General features: G+C 40.6%; 1 protein-coding gene across 3 annotated transcripts in view; it reads left to right on the top strand.

The window, feature by feature from the left end:
• The window catches only part of LOC149138115 (HAD-superfamily hydrolase, subfamily IG, 5'-nucleotidase), a 619,402-nt gene that overhangs the window by 32,385 nt on the left and 574,288 nt on the right, over positions 1–12,729 (top strand). For all 3 annotated transcript variants that reach the window (XM_089449021.1, XM_089449020.1, XM_089449019.1), the window contains 2 exons: positions 3,655–3,791; positions 4,006–4,155. In XM_089449021.1, coding sequence (XP_089305147.1) covers positions 3,655–3,791; positions 4,006–4,155 — 287 coding nt within the window. The remainder of the gene's footprint in view (positions 1–3,654; positions 3,792–4,005; positions 4,156–12,729) is intronic.

Here is a 12,729-nt window from a genome sequence, read left to right as displayed (position 1 = left end):
AGAGATCAAAACAAAAACACATAACCAAGGAGGCTATAAATGGCCTCTACAACAAAAGTTTGTGACTAGTACTACTGGCTACTGCTAGAGTTGCCAACATCATCTGGCTTAGTGTTACTTGGGAGCAGGAGCGAAAGTGGGGAACGAGAGCGAAAACGGGAGCGGGAGTGACATTTTCAGAAGCTCCTGGTTTGGGAGCAAATCCCAGAGGAGTTTGACAACCAATGTCACTAACATCAAGGTACATAGAGGGATTGGTGCTCTTGATTAAATACGAATTCCATACCCTAATACATGACAACATTCAATGGAAACATTGCAATCCTCCAATCCTGAAATCCTGAAAAACTGATAAGTCTGCTGGATTTTGAATGAAATCTAAAATTCTACTTTCTCCATATGAAATCCAATGAGGCCGAAACCACTCTCAAACATCCTGAGTCATTTCATGGTAATGTTAAAAATTTAAGTAAAAGGATGAAAATGAAGATCAAGGAGAATGTCACTTTTACTTTAAGAATTTAACATTATCATGAAATTTGAATAGCATATCAATAGTAGAGAGCATTTGAGTGTGTTAAATAGGGTTTGGGAGGGGAAAATGGACCCCAAATAACATTTAACTAATTCATAAAACACATTGGAGTCCAAACCAATCAGCAAACACCTTAAAAAATCATTAAAAAATTGTTAAATCACTGTTTTACTGGGGTTACAGGCCACTGTTTGTGACTCGGTCGAGTCAGCATGGAAACGGCCGAGTTGGTCGAGTCAGCCATGACTCGGCCGAGTCATGGCTGACTCGGCCAAACGAGCCGTTTCTTCTACCGAGTCACTCCCGAGGGCAACAAAACGGATCAAACCGAAACGGCCGAATTTTAAAACTATGATTAGAAGTGTATAAATACAAGTGATGTGAATTCATTTTAGCATCATCACTTGGATTGGACTTGTGTCTCTCTTGAGAATTTCACTATCCTTCTTGGAGGACGGATTTTGGAGCATGGAATGAATTTTGATATTTGGATAATTTTCATATGCCTTGGAGCTTCTTGATGGCAAGTTTTTTTGGACGGTTGGATATATTCTTATACATGTAAGTACATTTCAATGCTATTCTTTCTTTCTAATTCTGTCACATACATTGTTGCTGGGATTTCGCTATACTAGGGCTTATTTGCTGCATCTCTTATGCGAAGTTGTGGAAATTTTGTTTCTGGATAGTGAATGCTTCATGTATAATGAATGAATGTTCCTAGGGATGTTTCATTATTGAAATTGATCTTGATAAGCCATTTATCTTGCAAAACGAAGTATAAAGTCTTTGAAGCTGCTTTTGCTGCTGCCCAAGTGCCAAGCAAAGTTGTCTTTGAGACCTCCTTGACCTAGAAAATTTGAAGGTCCATAGTCATAATTCTACCTAACTCCATTTCTCTTCAAAGGATTAGGCACTGGTCCACCCAAAGGTGATCATCTTAAACCGTTCTCATCCAACTCCCTCCTTTTCTAGGCCTAGTCAATTAGGTCTCATAGGGCATCATTTATCTTGCAAACCACCCATCAAAAAGGTTTGATCTCTTGGCCCCTACTGCGTTGGTGTGTCTCCTAGGTGTCCTCCAATTTTGAACAAATTCTAACGGTGGGATTTTGAGATATCTCAAGCCCTAGCCTCGAGATTGAATCTTGCCCTTGGTTTCCTTAGGCTAGAAGCCTCATTGGGACCCTCACATTGTCTTGCATTAAAAATTCTTTCTTTGGTTCCTTTCCCCCTCCAGAATAAGGTCAAGCATATCATTGGTTGCTAAACACTAGCCCCTTGACCTGCCCCCGGGTCCACTTGGTCATGTGTGGTCCCATACACTATTAAGGGAATTCTTCAGGGATCACTAGGAATCCAAGCTTTCACAAGAATTTCAAGGCCTAGGAACCTCCATTATAAGATACATACCCTAAACCTAAGCCTTGAAATTCCCCTTAAACCCTTCCTTGAGAGCTTTAAACCTTGCCTCCAAAGCAAGCAAGCCACATATTTGAGCCTCTCTTGTGAATAGACTTCTAGGATCACCCCTTAGTGCTCACCCTATCATTGGCCTATCCATTTAGTGATCCTCATCATAACAGGTCTCCTTCCATCGGTGAAAGTCCGTAAAGAGCAGGGAGCCTTAGCTGAGGTGATAGTGGGCTATTGCTCCATTTGTTGCCCTTAACCTGGTAGTAGCCCTCCAAGGATCCCCTTTTAGGACCCCTGCTAGTTTGAGCGGTAACAGGCAGTAAGCAAAAATCATGGGTCACTTTAGTTTTCTAAAGTGACTTTTTATCCAATTATTATTTATTTTACTATGGTGACCCCTTTATTTTTCTGTCTTGCCCATGGGATCTGGATAAGCTATGGCTCACCCCTGTTTGCTTCTAAGGATTTGAAAGGGATATCACACATGCATGTGCCTTCTACTCCCCTATATAACTGTGCCTCCCTCACACTCTGCTGCACAGAGGAACACGGGCAGACTGCTGTACAGACCCACTGTGTGCCTCTGGTGCAGTGGAGACAACTAATTGAGCTAAACAGGTAAAAATCTAACAATTATTATGTGGAGTACCCACTGTGTGGACCTGCATGCCTTTTCTTCTGAATTTGTGCTAAATCATGCTTTTTAATTGTATACGTATCATAATCACTGGGTTTGCCACAATAAAAGCAGATGTCTTTACTTGATCTGTTGTTGACCTTTTATTAAGTCTTTGCTTTGCATTTCCTTGTTTTTGACCTTCACATTTGCCTCCTTTCTGGTCAAGGCTTTGTTTCCTGTTTCCTTTTGTCTTTGCTGCAAACACACGATGTCTTTTCTTCTTAGGACTGTGCTAGATCATGCTCTTTAATTCTACACTTCCAAAATGACCGGGCTTTCCACAATAAAAACACAATTTACTTGAGGTGGTGTTGCCTTTTTTGAGTCTTCTTATTTTGTATTGCTTTGTCTTTGACCTCTGCTTTTGCCTCCTATCTGGTCAATGTATTGTAATGCTTTTCCCTTGGGTGTTGCTGTAATGACTTGCCATGAACCATGAAGCTCCGTTATTATTGTAAAGTTGTCTCCTCTGTTACTGCTGCAAAAACAATCCCCCAAGTTTGTCAAGAGTCAACTCTTTGGCTCTAGATGATGTAATGAATATTTAAAAGGATTGAGGTAAACTCTTAAGCACAATTTAGTTAAATCACAGTTATCATTCTATTATTAACTGCAATTAAATGATCTCTTATCTCTCTAAGTTTGATAAAGTGATTTGTAACTAATTCACTTTCACCCATTCTTAAGTTGTATGAGTGGTTTTTCAAATGAAGGACCTTGGTTACATTGAAGACTTCTTGCAAGGAATTCAACTTGCTGGACAAATCATTTGGTTTTTCTGCATCTTTGACGTGTATATAACTTTATTTAGACATTGACATCCAAATGAATGCATGTGCTTCTTTTACACTTTTTCTGTTAAACTTGTTTAAGTCTAGAAAATAAATGCTTTGCAATCTAGTCATTTTTCGAGCTGTGGTATTCCAGATAAGGCAATTCAAATTGTATTGCTTCTAATACCAACTTGTTTCTGTTATATATTGTCTATCTTAGCCATTTTGTTTTTGTTTGCTTTGAATTTCAGGTGTGTATGCAAATGACAACCTAAGATTGGATCAACTTGAAGTATATGGATTTGATTATGATTATACATTGATTCATTACAGTGGCAACTTACAAACATTAATCTATGATCTTGCAAAGGAGCATATTGTCAAAGAGGTAAACGAGTTCATAGCTTGTGCATATGACTCGTCTAGCAAGTGAAAAAGTCTATTTGTAGATTTTCCCTTATCTGCAGTTTAAATTTTGGCTAATGAAGATTTGTAATATGTCATAAAAATAATTGTAATGCTAATTAAGAATAAACAGTGTAATTATTTATATTTGTTTTCTACGACTAATAAATTTTTTGATCTGGATATGGCTATTGCAGCACAGATATCCCGAAAGCTGCTTACAGTTTCAGTATGATCCTGAGTTCCCTATAAGAGGGCTATTTTATGACAAAAAGAATGGATGTTTATTGAAGTTGGACTTTTTCCACAATATCGAACCTGATGGATGCTACTATGGGCGCCGTAAGGTACAATCAGACCTGGAATATTTTTCTTTCATTATATTATGTAGAACAAAAGAAACTTACTGTGCTGTATAAAATGATAGAATCCCAAAGGATGGATTGATTTGGTGATGTTTCTCACATTAACGAAGTGTTTTCTACCTTGAGATAGTCCTCCCATGTTGCCTTGCTGCTCATCTATCAATTGAAATCCCAAAATGTCATAGTGGCTGTTGAAATTTATGTGTTATCTATTCTCAAAGTCTAGGACAGAACCTCCCCATGCATTTGAGGATTTCTGATGCTTCTTATAGAGATTCTTCTCTTTGATAAAAAGAACCAGTCCCTTTTTACCACTGTTCCAGACATCGAATAAATAGCATTGAGTCATTTTTTGTAGTCTTTAGTTTACCCAACAGTAACACTGGCACTAATGAAATGTGGGAATTAAGGAATTGCACCAATGAAGCGTGGGAGTTAAAGGAATTGCACCAATCATAGTGCTGGCAATTTAGTATTCTTGGAGTGCTTCTTGAAGATTTGAAATCTGGGTTGTTGTCCTACCCTGTAGTTCTTTGTTCGACATTTATAGCCATGTATAATAGATATATAGAAACCTAAGATAATATAAGATAAGATAATTTTATTAATGTCCTCGGTTGACTACAAGAGTAGGTCAATGGGACTAAAGGATACATCCAGTATAAGTACAAGACATGTGGGAGTGCAAATGCAACTCCATTGTAACTCCAAAGCTAATAAGACTAGGATATTACTAAAATAGAACTGACATGAAACAAAAGTACAAATAGCGAATGTATAAAGTCATATGAGATGACCAAAACTGAGAAATGCAAAGTATGTCTGCTGCTGGACTGTGCAACTCTAGAAAAGTGAGAGGGGAGCTCAAGATGAAGCCAATGGGGTCGACATCTCTCGAATCTAATGGCCGATGGTGAGGGAGGTGAGAAATGCAATCTCTCCTTGTATGGGTCCTCCAGAACCATCGGGAAATCAAATTGCATGATCCTTGGGGGAGTAGATGAGCAAGTGCTCCTCCTAACATCCGAGGCCGATGTCATGTTCTTTTTCTGGTTTCCCTTATGGCATGGTCAGGATGGACTTCCAGGGTCGGAGGCAGTGAGTTCACAGGAGCATGTTTACTCCATTAGTGGGCCCAAGGGCTTCTGGAGGTGTTTCATTGGGTTTTGAGGAGTTTCTATGGGATCCGATGGCATTCGCTTGGCATATTCCATCATCCACACAACTTGCTTTTCGTTCCGTTGCATTCCAACAACTTTCGAAAAATAGGGTTATTATTGGGCCTAACTCAATTGATTACGCTTAAGGTGGCATTTTGGGAGAAATACTTAACAGAACACCTTAGTGTAATAGCTCGTTAGAACTGAAACGAGAAGATCTACAGAATGAGATGGTTGGAAGTGACCATTTTAAAATTAAAAGAGGGAAAAAATACCAAGTGATTAAAATAATAATAAAATAAGTGTAATACTCTGGTACCTAAAATGCAGAATTCTGAAGCAAAGCTTAAACCAATTATTATTTCGTATTTAATTTCCTAAATACATCCAAATTTAGCAACTACAATTTAAGTAAGAATTTATCAATCTAATACATAGACACCTACCTGGTTTTCGTGAATGAAGTCGATCCTGAGATGCTGTAGCTCCAAATCCGCTCCCATTACAAAATGACCGATTCCTTCCTACGGAACTGGGGACAACCTCGGTACCTAACTCCAGAATACTACGAGAATTCAACACTCTGGCCTTTGTGCCCAAAAACTTCAAGAACAACCAAGGCTCAGTTTCATTAATAACTCTCTTTGAAATTCTTTCCTCCAATTCTAGAGAAAATAATTGTGAAAATTCCTGAATCTAACACATCAGAAACCCCTACTGCAATATCTGGTTTACTATCTCCTACTTGTTTTTTACATTTACAAGTTATTTAATAAGATAAACATCGAAGTAAATACAATTGCAACGTTCACAAATACACAGATCAAAAACTGAAATAAACTAAGACAACACAAGGGACACCGTTATTTTTGGACAATCGTCCCCGAAAAAACCCAATTTAGGAAAACCGGTGCAGCATATATGAGGGTTTTATTATTAAGCAAATTTCTGAATACAACTAGGGTGCTAGAAATGGCTCACCCTTCAGAGAATATCCTTGGCAGTAGTACCTCTATCCGGAGACAAATATTCCGACGAATCAACAACCAGATGAACAATCCCACAGTGACTCCAGTTGTTCCTTGTGCTGGACAGCGAAAGTTGCTCCAAGCACTCCTCTAGAATTGTGTCACCCTTCAGGAACTGCGTCACCCTTCCTCGGCTCTGCGTCAGCTGATCAGCTCCCAGTCTGCCCCACAGACACTCCCAGCGCTGCCTTTGAATCCCTCTTCGACTTTTGCGTTAGCCTCTACGGCTTCTGCGTTAGCCTCTACGACCCTCTGTGTCCTCTGCGCTGGCCTCCTTAGCCTCTGCGTCAGCCCTCCTAGGCTCTGCGTTGCCTCTTCCAGCACTTTGCTGCCTCTTTGATATGTATTCTTCAGCCTTGGATCGAAATCCCTTGCTGAACTGCCCCTCACTGCAACTGATCTCTAACTCGATTTCCTCAACAAACCCAACCCCAAAAAATCGAATTCTTGATCTCTCTTGGTGTATCTCCAACTGACCCTCAAGCCTCCTGTTGACGATTCAACGGTTGAGATTAAGTCCCTAATCAATGGCTAAGATTAGATCTAGCCTGATCCTCGTCTCTTAGAACTTTCTCACCCATTTTATATTAATACACATTAATATTTTAATTTTCCTAAGTTTAGACTTAGGGACCCATTAAAAATATTAATTATTTTAATATCTCTTCATCTGGGTGGAATTTCTCCAAACAATTTTTGGGTCTTGGAGATCTCATGTGCCTTAGCCTCTCCACCAAATTTCATGGCTAGAACACATCCGATGCTACAAAAAAAAACACTCCCTCTTAGCGAGGAATGTGCTATAGTAATGCTTCACCATAGAACAACACTGATCCTCCGCATCGGTACCTGTGTTGATGCTTGGCTTGCTGCCCCACATCCACTGCACTGTTGCTTCCTGTACTGCTGCCCATGACACTGCCACTTCCACTGCTACATCTGTACTGCAACTCCCTCTCAACATGCTGCATCATGCTGCCCATAGCATTGCCACTGCTAACTACTACACTGAAACTCAGTTACCGAGAAGTAAGTAACTGACTTCACCCAACCACTGACATCCCGGTCAGTCTGGAAGCCTCGTGACGCTGAAGCCACCTCTGTTGCTATCCTGTGCTCCCTCTGCTGCAAACACCTTTGTGCCTCTCGCACTGTTGCAACCTCTACTGCGCTGCTACAGAATTCTGCACTCTAGCACTGCCTTGCCGCTCCATCACACCTTGCTCCACCCGACACCTGTCATCATGCTACTGTCATTAAGGGCTCCCGTAGCTAGATGTGATCCAATAGTTTGGGCACCTCAAGGATCCTGCCCCTCTTTTGTAGTCCTTTTGACTACAACTCTATGTCTCCCCACCTCTTTTCTAGAGGTGCATGAGCACTTATGGCACAATCGTCATCAGTTTCGACATCCTTGCCCGCCTTTGCTGGAGCTACCTTTGAGTCAGAAGCTTCTCCCTTGCCTTTCTTCTTGGGGCACTGAGATGCATAATGTCCCAACTCCCCACAATTGAAGCACTTGACCTTGGAGATATCTTTCTTCTTCCTTTTCTGAACCTCCTACTGTCTTGCAGATGCTAGAGCTGCATCCTCCTCCTCTTTCTTGATTCGAACTCCCTTACTGCTACTCCCCACCTTGGTCATCCTCCTGAGCTCTTTTTGTCGAAGCGCTGCTCACATCTCCTCCCAACTGGGGAGAGTCGCTCTGCCCAAGATGCTTTGGACAAATGTCTCCCACTCAGAGACTACATTTAGGGCAGTGCTGACCATGAACTCTGGATCCGGTGTAGACCCTACGGAAGTAAGCTAGTCGCGAATCCCTTTCAACTTGAGAAGGAAGGGATTTATTTCCTCTCCTTTCTGCATCTAATATGACCTCAACTAATTTTCCAGCAACATCTTCCGTTGCACTGAAGAGCCCTGGTATAAGGTGGTCAAGGTTGGCCACATCTCCCTTGCTGTGTTCTTCTCAACAATATGTGGTATTACATGATCCTTGACCCCGTCTAGGATCATGCATTTCGCCTTCGCATGGGCCTCCTCATACTTCATTAGCATCAAGGTCAACTGGGACAACTACGGTTTCAAGGCATAGTCCTTGATGCGATGTTTATCCAGGATTGCCAGGATCTTGGCCTTCCAGATGACAAAATTGGAAGCCCCGTCCAATCTATCCTGATCCCTCAATCCATTCACTGCCATCTTTGCTCCTTTTCTCTAGACTCTCTCTGAGTGCTGATTTCCCTCTCGGAAATCCTCTGGCCAACTTTTGAATCACTCTTTTCCAATCCTCCTTTGTTGCTGCAACTCGGATCTAGATTTCTTGGCTAGAAATCTGTCGAGGTAGTGCTTCCCTCTACCTTGGTTCAGTCTCCTTAGACATTGTTATGCACAAACAGAATCAACGTCCCACCAGCTCCTCAAATCACAATTCGCACAGCTCCCTTAGCCTCGACAATTGAAGAATCTGAGCCCTTCAAGCTCTGCGCAATCACGGCTTGGGCTGAATCTGCTCCTCCCAGCCAACTGCGTCAATCCTTCCTGGTTGAGAAGGATGACGTGGCTCTGCGTGAGCCTGTTCTGCCCCTTTGCCTATGCGTTGGCCCTTCTCTTGGTTCAGAATGCTGACGCAGGCTCTGCGTTAGCCTCTGCGTCACCCTCTTTGCAACTCCTCTTGCCTCTTCAGCTCTGGAGTAGCGCTGTCTCTCAGGATAGCTGCTTCTCTGTTGCAAATCCTCAGATTTCTTCGGCTGGTGTCCTCCTTGATCTGCAATCTCTCCGATACCATGTGAAAATTCCTTAATCTAACACATCAGAAACCCCTACCGCAATATCTGGTTTACTATCTCCTACTTGTTTTTTACATTAACAAGTTATTTAATAAGATAAACATTGAAGTAAACACAATTGAAGCCTTCACAAATATACAGATCAGCAATTGAAATAAATTGAGACAACACAAGGGACACCGTTATTTTTGGACAATCGTCCCCAGAAAAACCCAATTCAGGAAAACCGATGCAGCATATATGAGGGTTTTATTATTAAGCAGATTTCTGAATGCAATTAGGGTGCTAGAAATGGCTCACCCTTTAGAGAATATCCTTGGCAGTAGTACCTCTATTCGAAGATAGATATTCTGGCAAATCAGCAACCGGATGAACAATCCCACAGTGACTCCGGCTGTTCCTTGTGCTGGACAATGAAAGCTGCTCCAAGCACTCCTCTAGAACTGCGTCACCCTTCCTCGGCTCTGCGTCAGCTGATCAGCTCCCAGTCTGCCCCACAGACACTCCTAGTGCTGCCTTTGAAGCCCTCTTCGACTTCTGCGTCAGCCTCTATGACTTTTGTGTCAGCCTCTACGACCCTCTACGTCCTCTATGCTAGCCTCCTTAGCCTCTGCGTCAACCCTCTTAGGCTCTGCGCTACCTCTTACGGCACTTTGCTGCCTCTCTGATATGTATTCTTCAGCCTTGGATCGAAATCCCTTGCTGAACTGCCTCTCACTGCAACTGATCTCTAACTCGATTTCCTTAGCAAACCCAACCCTAGAAAATCGAATTCTTGATCTCTCTTGGTGTATCTCCAACTGACCCTCAAGCCTCCTCTTATACTTTTCCTGTTGACGATTTAACGGCCGAGATTAAGTCCCTAATCAACGGCTAAGATTAGATCTGGCTTGATCCTCGTTTCTTAGAATTTTTTCACCCATTTTATATTAATACACATTAATATTTTAATTTTCCTAAGTTTAGACTTAGGGACCAATTAAAAATATTAATTATTTTAATATCTCTTCATCTGGGTGGAATTTCTCCAAATGATTTTTGGGTCTTGGAGATCTCATGTGCCTTAGCCTCTCCACCAAATTTCATGGCTAGAGCACATTCGATGCTACCAAAAATCAACAATAATAACCTTCCTTTATCCCCCTTCACAAATCCCCCCCTCCCCTTTTTAAATAGTGGAGGTTCCTTCCTTTCTATGCATTCCTCTACCGTCTTATGAAAGGATAATATCTTTTGTTAAAGGTGGCTGCCTTGTCATGGTTTGCATTAAATTGAATCGAATGACACTTTACATAGAGTGACATCACCTTTCTTTTAGTTTAGGCGGTTGGTTTATTTTGATTTAGTAAATTAGTATATAGTTATATAATGATTGAATAATATTTATTTTATAACGTATAAGTTTTAACAATAAAGTTTTGGATTTAGCTTATGAAATTATTTAAATTATATCTAGGGTTATAAGTGTATTTGTATACTGGGGTATAGCCATATATACGGGGTGGTAAACTTATGGAGAACTCAATATATTCATTATCTCTTAATATATATTTTCATTCTATTTACGAGGGTTAGGTGTTTAATTAGCATCTTTGACAATTAATTTATTTACTCTATATTTAGACATTCTTCAAGAGTAATTAACACATATACTAGTGCAATGTATGTGGTGTATGTATATGTAGCTATCATATTCATGCCTCACATGCATGTTAATATTGCCATGTTAGTCATGATTCAGGATGGGTTGTTACAATAAGGCTTCTAGAGGGGTCCATTGGATATAAATGAGGAGGAGAAGACCATTTGAGGATATCTTGGATTTGTACATTGTCTTTGTGTGAGAGGTTTGAGAACATAGTTCTCTACTTCAATAGCCCTAGGACGGAAACCCTTGGGTGATTTAGTGAGAGTTGGGGCGAGAATCCATCTCTCCTCTTGGTGGATTAATTCAGAATCCACAAGTGTAGTGATTGATTCCCTGTTTCAGTTTGGAAGCCGACATCAACATTATAACATATTTTGGAGGGCCATTTCCAACAATTGTATTGGTATATATTTCTATATAATAAAGCCAGACTTTGTTATTATTTCCGCATTTCTCATTGTTCCTCATGTTGTGTTATTTTTAATGAGATTGCCATATAATTTTTGGGTTTGTTGTTTCTATCAAATTTCTGGTGTTTTGGTTATGTTTCTTGGTGAAATTGTGTAGAGTTAAAACCCTCATAAAATTTGAATGAAAATGCCCGTTTAGGACATTACAGTGGTATCAGAGTTGGTATTCCTGCCAGCCTGAGGGTTTTACTGCAGATCACATTCGTGGGTTATTTTTGAAAGGTCAAGTTCAAGTGTTTCAGTTGTAGCTGTTATTGTTGGAGGGTTATTTCAGCTATTTGTCAGAGAAGCCGAAGATGTAGTTCTTGCAGTAGAATGAGAGTTTATTAAAAGGGGCTCGATAAATTTTCTGGCCAATTGTTGCGGGCATAATAAAAATTTTACAAATGAGCTAGATGTTTCAAGCGAGTCAACGCATATTAAAATTTAAAAAAGACGTGTGATTTTTCAAAAGTTAATTAAATTTATAAGTGGGGCCGTAAAAATCTTTGAAAGGGCTGACCTTTGTTTTTATGAGATTTCGCCTTGGAGAGTGGCCGTATCAAACCCCAAAAACCTACATTTGCACTTCGACGAATTTTGCTATAGAGGATGGGCCGCCATTCTAAAAATCGGAGATTGTAATTGTATTTGCTACCATTCGAAGATTGACTATGGCCGAGCTGCTGAATCTGTGTGTAACAGAACCTGGAATTATTGTTTGAAGCCAAATATCAATCCATGACAACTGAATATTTAAAACGTTGTTGAGCGTGTTAGATTTGTGGGGCTGCGTTCATTCCTGCCGCAGACAATTTGGAAGACCATGAGACGATTTGACAAAATATAGGGGCCGAGACTATAATTGAAAAATTCGACGAATTCTTACTGTGGGTCGCGACATATTGATTCAAAATGGAGGTCGTGAATTTTGAATTGTAGTTACTAGTGGTTGGGAGCAAGTTACCGTAAATACGTGGCTGTCAGCATGACTGTAACTGACGTAGTCGATTAAGAGTGGGGGCCGAATCAACTGTTTATAAACTACCTGGCTTAATTTGCTAAATTGTACTAGCAATTCAAATCGTGGTCAATCGACTGTGGGGCCGAGTCTGTGGGTGCAAACTGCTATTTTGCTGGAAGCTAATGAATTTGATTTGGCTGATATTTCTTTCTTTGTAATGGTAGAGAATATTCACTCAGTCAAAGATCATGGATCTTGTTATAGGCTGCCCGACATACAATGTTGAAAGGGCCGACTATTTTCAGAGAACCAACTCTAACTTTATAAGTTCGTAATATTATTTGAAGCGAAGCTGCTGTGGTGTATATCGCATGCACCGCCGATCATAACACTTGTAACATCTGCACATCCCAACAAGCATGTGTGCGATCTAAATTATAATTCATGCTCCAAGTTTGTGATCGGGCCGTCGCGTTATATAGGGGAGTCAACGAAGACCATGGTAGCTAGCAACATCA

The sequence above is a fragment of the Pinus tabuliformis genome, chromosome X (assembly GCF_031772625.1).
Source record: "Pinus tabuliformis cultivar Carrire ecotype Pingquan chromosome X, CPIR1, whole genome shotgun sequence".
NCBI classification, from domain to species: Eukaryota; Viridiplantae; Streptophyta; class Pinopsida; order Pinales; family Pinaceae; genus Pinus; species Pinus tabuliformis.
Note: the sequence above shows the minus strand (reverse complement) of the source record. Positions and strands in the feature narration are given on the sequence as shown.